The sequence below is a fragment of the Vespula vulgaris genome, chromosome 6 (genome assembly GCF_905475345.1).
Source record: "Vespula vulgaris chromosome 6, iyVesVulg1.1, whole genome shotgun sequence".
NCBI classification, from domain to species: Eukaryota; Metazoa; Arthropoda; class Insecta; order Hymenoptera; family Vespidae; genus Vespula; species Vespula vulgaris.
The window spans coordinates 4,255,038-4,263,679 of record NC_066591.1 but is presented as its reverse complement, the minus strand read 5'-3'; the positions used below and the strand labels follow the sequence as shown (position 1 = coordinate 4,263,679).

General features: G+C 31.2%; 4 protein-coding genes across 4 annotated transcripts; 2 read left to right on the top strand and 2 right to left on the bottom strand.

Annotated features, from left to right (window-relative positions):
• The first annotated feature begins 542 nt into the window (after positions 1-542).
• On the top strand, positions 543-1,428 carry LOC127064408 (late histone H1-like). The gene has a single exon (XM_050995439.1). It carries the CDS (start codon positions 639-641, stop codon positions 1,380-1,382), a length of 744 nt encoding a protein of 247 aa, XP_050851396.1. The 5' UTR covers positions 543-638; the 3' UTR covers positions 1,383-1,428.
• A 4,478-nt stretch (positions 1,429-5,906) lies between these two features.
• Positions 5,907-6,414, bottom strand: LOC127064412 (histone H2A-like). Its single transcript, XM_050995443.1, has one exon. It carries the CDS (start codon positions 6,340-6,342, stop codon positions 5,968-5,970), a length of 375 nt encoding a protein of 124 aa, XP_050851400.1. The 5' UTR covers positions 6,343-6,414; the 3' UTR covers positions 5,907-5,967.
• A 170-nt stretch (positions 6,415-6,584) lies between these two features.
• Positions 6,585-7,045, top strand: LOC127064417 (histone H2B-like). Its single transcript, XM_050995448.1, has one exon. The coding sequence runs from the start codon at positions 6,627-6,629 to the stop codon at positions 6,996-6,998; it is 372 nt and encodes a 123-aa protein (XP_050851405.1). The 5' UTR covers positions 6,585-6,626; the 3' UTR covers positions 6,999-7,045.
• A 758-nt stretch (positions 7,046-7,803) lies between these two features.
• LOC127064419 (histone H4) lies at positions 7,804-8,251 on the bottom strand. The gene has a single exon (XM_050995450.1). The coding sequence runs from the start codon at positions 8,173-8,175 to the stop codon at positions 7,864-7,866; it is 312 nt and encodes a 103-aa protein (XP_050851407.1). The 5' UTR covers positions 8,176-8,251; the 3' UTR covers positions 7,804-7,863.
• Positions 8,252-8,642: the final 391 nt, after the last annotated feature.

Genomic DNA, 8,642 nt, shown 5'->3' with positions numbered 1-8,642 from the left:
TAGAGACTATTCGGTAGAAAACAACTATTGTCATTAATGTTTATATGAATATCTATAAGTAAGAATAGATAAAAGTACAGACGTGGATGATAAGTTACGCAGTACTAGTACGCAGTTTTATTGTCGTATTTTTAATGGGGATGAGAGGTTATGCGGTGAAAATATCAACTGAAATAGAAAGATTATTCTGTCAAGATATTATTGACATTAAAAATTATACAATTATTACAATAAATAGACTGTATTAAGACTTTATTTGCTGTTAAACAATCTGCAATAGAAAGCACGCTTCTAAATATGAGCATATAAATGAAAGTATGTAACCTATACGTTTAAATGGAAAGAGATATCTGAAAATTTATAAACTTATCTTTCATTTGATATATTTTATCAATTATTTCAATGACTAGTGTCGAAAAAATAAAGAAAGAAACACGGAGGTAAAATTGTTGCTACGTCTTTCTGATCGAAGCGACTGTGCGCCATACTAGGTGAGCCTCTCTTCATGGTCCGCAACTAGAGACGCATACCCGCGGTTTTGGAGCAAGCTTCATATTCGAAGCATTCTCTGTCGTACTCTGTCGGACTATCACAGGCTGTACTATCGTTGTCGAATTTCTTTTTTAATTTGACTTAAAATGGAGGACACGACAAATAATAGTGGAAATACAACAGTTGAAAATAACACCGAGAACGTGAAGCCTACTCCTAAAAAGGCTACTAAAGCGAAAACGAAAGCGCAACGGCCGAAATCCACACATCCTCCAACCTCTGAGATGGTTACTGCTGCCATTAAAGAGTTAAAGGATCGTAAGGGCTCGTCGTTACAAGCTATTAAGAAGTATATCGTTGCTACATATAAAGTTGATGGTGAAAAAGTTACACCGTTTATAAAACGGTATTTAAAAACTGCAGTATCTTCTGGTTCTGTAGTACAAACTAAGGGAAAAGGTGCATCAGGGTCATTTAAACTTTCAACTGTCAAAAGTGGAACCACCAAGTCCAAACCTCAACGATCTCCTAAAGAGAAGAAAGCTACAGATAAATCTGTCGAGAAAAAGAATGCTGTAGCAAATAAACCGGCTAGTAATAGCAAGAAAGCTAAAGCGCCGAAGAAGACTGAAACTGCAAAGAAACCTGCAGATCAAAAGAAACCTAAAGCAGCATCATCTCCTAAAACTGCTGCCAAAGCTGGTGTTAAAACTGCTGCTGCTGCTGCTACTGCCGCTGCTGCAGCTACAGCTGAAAAGAAAACCACGAAAAAGACGACCCAAGCGAAAACAATATCAAAAACTAGGAAAACTGCAAAAGCACCAGCTGCCAAAACTAGAACTCCAAAACCAAAAAAAGCTACGACTAACAAGGCCACTGCTAAAAAATAATTATTTCAGATATAAATACACAAATGGCCCTTTTCAGGGCCACAAATTATTTTTAGAGAGGAACAATATCAATTCGTCCACCTATTTTTTTCTACACAAAAATTTTATCTAAAATTCAAGAAAAATTTCGAATCTGTGAAGGGCTATACTTACGGAAAATCTCTTTATCAGATGTGGTACGATTTTGATTAGCGATATGTGAATAAGAGATAATAGAGATTTCGATTTCTGAACGTAATTCCGGGAAAATGGGATTTTATACATCACGTATAATGAATAGCACGATAGTATAGTAATCTGAGTATAGATTTTTTCTTTATCGAAAACAAGCAATGTCTCGAATAGATTTAATGTCAAATTCAGATAACCTATTTTTGGTATGACGGTTGTATGCACTATTGTTAAAAACAATCTCGATTAATAAATTGCTTACCATACGATCATCGTTGAAACGTTATAAAGTTCTCTTCGTTTACATGTTTTCTTTCTGTTTGTCAGTAAACGACAAAAACGAGTGATAAAAATTTGTCAGTAAACAACAAAAACGAGTGACAAAAATTTGTCAGTAAAACGACAGTAAACGGTGTGAAACAGGCAGAAATAACTTATCTATTATATTTTTGTGAAATTCGATACTATAATTCATTTCAATATTCTATTATTCTTTTTCGTATAATTCAATCTATGTTGCGTGGGCGAAAAGTATCAAAATACGCCTGGCGACGAATGTCTTGAGAGATGACTCGTTCTAGGTAGAAATGACTCATGGTAGCTAAAGGTGAATACAGAATACCTTGTTTTCCAAATATCTGTCATGTGTATTATTTACGATAAGCAGGAGCCAAAACCGATTGATAGTGTATGTGTGTGTCGCGATTATTAGATTAATAATAAAGTATCGGTCTAAAGAAAGCTATCGAGTTTATTTGGTCAACCGATATGCATTACCGATAAATGGTCATATAAAAATCTTTGGCTTATCCATACGATATCATCGTATGGTTCTTTGACAACAGAAGATCTCTAACATTAAAAACAAGAATGGAATGAATTATCAAAGGAAATGGAGAAGATAATATATCAATATATACTAATGATAATAATATTATGAACTCATCGGAATAAATTACATGAAATACATTTAGATACATATTTTTGGTTACCAATTTCTTCAATTAATTAATCAAATCAGTTTATAGATTTTAGAAATAATAATAATAATAACAAATTTATAGTAATATGACAAAAAGATATGAATATATTCTAGAAAACGATATGTTGCATAATGTACATTTTTAAAAATTTTAGTAACTGTTTAAATTATTAGAAAACGTAAATTTTAGAATAATTTTCGATGATTTTATTACATAAAAATGATTTACTTCAATAAGATATTTTTCAATTTATTGACTATACAAAAGGAGTGTTAATCATAATGAAGAATTCTTGTTAGTCGCTAGATACTCTGATTGGTGTATGGTATTTGGTGGGGGAAACAAAGTTGTCAGATATAAATACGACAGTCTAACAAACGAAGTCATTGTCGAGGAGATAAATACAATATCCCAGTATGTCATAATGCAATTCATCATTGGCGATTTCTCTTTCACATGGTTTGATCAGAATAGTTGATTAAAAGTATTGACAGTCTTTAAAAAAGATAAATTAAAGTTATCCTTTTTTAATTCTATCAAGGAAGATTATATATTAAAATTATTATTTCGATTTTTCGTAAAAAAAATTAATTGTGCAATTTAAGTTTAAAAATTTGGTTAACGATGATCTTATATTATTGCTTATTTGCTATAGAAAAAGATTAAAGCGTTAGCGATGGAATTATAGCAATTGCTTTTATTATTAATTTCGGCCTAAATTCGTAAGCGTATTTTTAAACATTGGAAAGCGGATTTGATTGATACCATCAAACTAATATTAGTACCATTCAGAAAAATATCTGATTTTATGAGTACATTTCATGCAATGACCACGTATTTCCTTGAGAATTTTAGCTCTTTTGCACCCATCATAATGCTCTGACTATATCGGATATAAACAAGATTGATGTATTTTGATATATATTGGCAAAATATTTGTTACCAACATAAGCTGAAGTTGCCAACTTCTATTTGGTGAACAATCTTATGAATTAGCTCGAATATAAAATGGAGGAGTTTAATGAGGGAATTTTATTTCTCCTGACTTCATTTCTTTAATTATTTCTTTGATTACACTTGAGAACCATGATGCCACGGGAGATAAAATAATAACATTTATGTTAAAGTATATCTTATTCAAAATTATTTTATAAATTTATTATGTTTTTAAATTTTATATCAGTCGCAACTATTTCCTTAATGAATGAAAAATCGTTCGGATTATCTCCATTCGCAAATTCGTTTAATAATCTCGAAGATAATGTGAGTAGTTATAGGCTCATTATCCTCCTCTCTGTGCTAGGTAAAGTCTTTAAAAGATGTATTTATATCAAAGTTACTAAAACATTTCGACGATAACAAGATCATTATTAACCAGCAATTTGGCTTTAGGAAAGCTTATTCACCGTAATAGGCTCATTCATCATAAAAGAAATACATCGATAACTCTAATGGTTCTCGAGTTAATTACCTTTCGTATTTCGATCAGTAAAGACGTCAGCTCTATTTTTCCATAAAACTAACCTTGAATAATTGATACTTTACATTAATATGCGGATATATAAAATAATTTATAATAATCAGTCTGTACATTTGTTTAAAAAGTGCATAGCTCATTAACATGCATTGAGTATGAAATAATTTTAAGTATTTATACAAGACAGTAGTAGAGTTTTGAGAAATATATTCAGTGATCGTCAATTAATAAATAACTACCATATTAAATAATGCATTTAGTAAGTGGATCATTGAAAAGGATTTCAACTTATAGCGATATCGACCTACTTTATTTTCAACAATCTACAAATCAAGCTCCTTCTAAATCGCGGACAAGTTTCTGGAGCCATCGCAAAACTTTTTAAATAGTAAATGAATTAAATTTTCATTCTTAAAATCAAGTGCTATATTAAAATCATAGGTACGAAATGTACGAAATGATATGGCAATTATGGAAAATACTAGAACAGCACTGAGTAAAGATACACTTAGAGATGAAATAAGCAAAATATTTAAATATATGCCATGTTCTTCAATTACATTATGTTACGTGACGATTAAAAATTAAGAACTTTTCGTTTCTGATATAATTAATTCAATATAATTTACGAAATATATGAAATTATGGATATTTGAAAATTACATTAATAGGAACATGTATTTATTCGTGATATATGCGATTTACTAAAACGATAATAAAATGTGTAGATATAATAAATAGATATTGCGGTACTATAGATTTAAAATCAACATTCAAAAGTTTCTGGAATACGCTGAGTTGATTATAGTGTTACCCACCAGAGGGATATAACCTAGGTAAGCATATAGACAGATGCAATAGTGGAATAATATTTCCCTTTTGCACTTTTAGTTCGTATTTTGTCCATATCCGTCGCTAAAGTCTCATACGCTATAAACAACAGGTGGTAAACAGCCTTAAAATTCGTCAAATCTTTAAGCCATCTTCTGCTTGTAAAACTCTTTTGAGAATCATATCTTCCTTATTAAAATAACTAATATAAAATTAATTTCTGTTGCTTGATAATTACCAATACATAATAAAATATTATATTATTTATATTATTTACAGTTCGAACAACGTATATACATGTAAGTATAATACATAATGATTTAATAAACATAATACTTAATATATGGTTCATTATTTTTTGATGATAACATGTAAAAAAAATGCAATAGACATCTCTCAATTTAGTTCATCTCGTTATCAGACTTGTAAATAACATGCATTAATTTTTCAAAATAATAGATAAAACCATACATCTGATCTTTGAATTTTATGCTATGTTATGATATTAATTTTTTCTCGTTAATGGATATACATTTAAATTAAGTATCAAAGTACAATAATTTATTTATGGTATGGGATATTATGAATTTTCTGATAAATATTTTTATAATATATAATTTCTGAAGGATCATAAATTTGGAAATGAAAGTTTTTCAAAATTGACTATCTTATCGACAAGTAAACACGAAGGTAGTATCAACTCGTACATCGTTAAACGCGACTTACGCGATGAACAACTGTCTCATACGCTGTTGCCAAATCCTTATGTGAATCTGTTACACATTCTTTCATTACAATGTTGCCACATTTTTGTCATGGTTAACTCATGTACATTTCCAAACGTTAGATGTAGGAAAAATTACTTACATATTCATATCGCAAACAGATGTAAAAACAAATCTATTTTAACTTGCATAAATTTGAATATAAAAAATGAAACTTAATTTTTTATATCTCGCTAGAAAAAAATTATTTCTAAATAAAAAAAATAACATATGTATTTAAACGATATACTCATGTTTATAAGGAACCGTTAATATCGTAATTCAAATAAGATAATTCCTTAAGAAAAAGTTCATCTGGTGGCCCTCAAAAGGGCCGTTTTAAGCTCATAGATTTTTAATTATGTTTTCTTTTCCGTTTTCTTTGGAAGCAAAACTGCCTGTATATTTGGCAGGACACCACCTTGAGCAATAGTCACTCCAGACAACAATTTATTTAATTCTTCGTCATTTCGAATCGCCAATTGTAAATGTCTCGGAATAATTCTTGTTTTTTTGTTATCACGAGCAGCATTTCCGGCCAACTCGAGAACTTCAGCAGCTAAATATTCCATTACTGCTGCCAGATAAACTGGCGCTCCGGCTCCAACGCGTTCGGCATAATTACCTTTCCTTAAAAGACGATGGATACGGCCAACTGGAAATTGTAATCCAGCTCTATTCGACCGCGATTTCGCTTTTCCCTTTACTTTACCACCTTTTCCACGTCCAGACATCGCACTTCTTCAAAAATTCAAATTTAAAAAAAACCCAACAAACACTACAGGCTCTGTTTCAGAAATAACGATGTGTTAGAGCGTATCGTATTTATACAGTTTCTCATATGTGGAAACGGACCAATGAAATCGCTCGAAAGGTTCTTGGGCTTCTGCAGCGCTCCTATTGGTAGAGAACGGAGTAACGAGAGACTACATAATGGTAGACTAACCTTTCATCTGGTTATTATTCACCAAGTTATACGTGATATCCAATCTTTTGCGATATTCAAAAATTTGTAGTCATGCCGCCTAAAGCTAGTGGTAAGGCTGTTAAAAAAGCTGGTAAAGCTCAGAAGAACATCAGCAAGTCTGATAAAAAAAAGAAGCGTAAGAGGAAGGAAAGTTACGCTATTTACATTTACAAAGTACTTAAACAAGTACATCCAGATACTGGAATCTCCAGTAAAGCTATGAGTATTATGAACAGTTTCGTCAACGATGTTTTCGAACGAATTGCCGCGGAAGCATCGAGATTAGCTCATTACAACAAACGTTCGACGATTACTTCTCGGGAAATTCAAACTGCAGTGCGTTTGTTGCTACCTGGCGAGCTCGCAAAACACGCTGTTAGCGAGGGTACTAAAGCTGTGACCAAATACACTAGCTCAAAATAAATGATTGATATGGTGGAATTGTAAACCGGCCCTTTTTAGGGCCACCAATAATTCTTTACGTTGAACATGTTCTTTTTGTATAGTAATATTTGTTTTTATTTAGGTTATTATTATTTCCTATATACATATCATCTTTCAACATTATTATGAAAAATAGTATCATATTCCATTTGTCTTACGAAGACTAATACTTTGGACTTCATTATCATGAAAAGCGGTATGTTTCAGAAAATAATGTTTTCATTTATAGTGATAATAAATATTTTTTGATTTCGAAAAATAACACGTTCTGTAATCAATCACATAAACATATTCCGATTTTGTTTGCAAATAGTAACATGTTTCACTTCTGAAACGTGCTAATCATTACTTCCCATGATAAATGAATTGATTGTTATAAATTCAATAAAATAAACAAAAAGTATTCTACTTCCTGCAGCAAAATATAGAAGAACGTCGACTAGAACAGTATACCTATCTTGAAATCCTATATTTGCACGAAATAATTTACTTTTTCTAATAAAAAAAGTAAATATAAATGAAACAGATGAATATATCAATTAAATATCACAAAAGTATAATTATATATATATATAGATACAATTTCAATTGAACACTATTGCACGTAGGATGCAAAAAAGAATGTGTTTGATTGACTTGTAATTTGAAATAAAATAAAAACTGTACTTAACTAAAATGTTATAATAAATATAATTTAATTTTATATCGCATAGGTCAAAATTTAAAAATTTACTTAATGTAATTATTAATGTATCAGAGAAATTCCATTTCGTTAAAAAGAATGTTGTGGCCCTGAAAAGGGCCGTGTTTAAAATCAAAAAATGACAAGCATCTATGGCGGTTTTTAACCACCAAATCCATAGAGAGTGCGTCCTTGACGCTTCAGAGCGTAAACAACGTCCATGGCTGTCACAGTCTTTCTCTTAGCGTGTTCGGTATACGTGACTGCATCACGAATGACGTTTTCTAGAAAAACTTTTAACACGCCACGAGTTTCTTCGTAAATCAATCCAGATATACGTTTCACACCACCTCGACGAGCCAAACGACGAATCGCAGGTTTGGTAATACCTTGGATATTATCGCGAAGAACCTTCCTGTGACGCTTCGCTCCTCCCTTTCCCAATCCCTTTCCTCCCTTACCACGACCGGTCATTGTGAACTTAATGCAAGCAAAAAGATCGTAACACAACCTTTCGGGACTGTAGTAACCGTTGGATTAACTTCGAATGCTTTGTCGTCCCATTTATACATAACAACTACTTCTCTCCCCCCCCCCCCCCAAATGCAACGCACCAATTGGAGAGCTTAGAAGTGCAGTAAAAAATTTTTCATTGTCATGCACTCCCTTCAGACGGTCAATAACTTAAAAAATATTTCACTATTACTTCTCCGTAGTACAAACTTATACTTAATGATAGTATAATATAATATATAATAATGATGTAATAGTAGATTATAGAAATAATATTTGAGCAATAATAAAAAGAGTAGATTTATAATAATATGAAAAAACAATATGTTGCAGAATGCATTTATTAACATTTTTGTTGCTGTTTAAATTATTATAAAAAAAAGTATTTTAAGAATAATTTATGACAATTGTGCTAAGAAGAAATAACT

Coding starts and splice junctions, on each gene's coding strand:
- LOC127064408 (XM_050995439.1), top strand. CDS start 639: ATGGAGGACACGACAAATAATAGTGGAAATACAACAGTTGAAAATAAC.
- LOC127064412 (XM_050995443.1), bottom strand. CDS start 6,342: ATGTCTGGACGTGGAAAAGGTGGTAAAGTAAAGGGAAAAGCGAAATCG.
- LOC127064417 (XM_050995448.1), top strand. CDS start 6,627: ATGCCGCCTAAAGCTAGTGGTAAGGCTGTTAAAAAAGCTGGTAAAGCT.
- LOC127064419 (XM_050995450.1), bottom strand. CDS start 8,175: ATGACCGGTCGTGGTAAGGGAGGAAAGGGATTGGGAAAGGGAGGAGCG.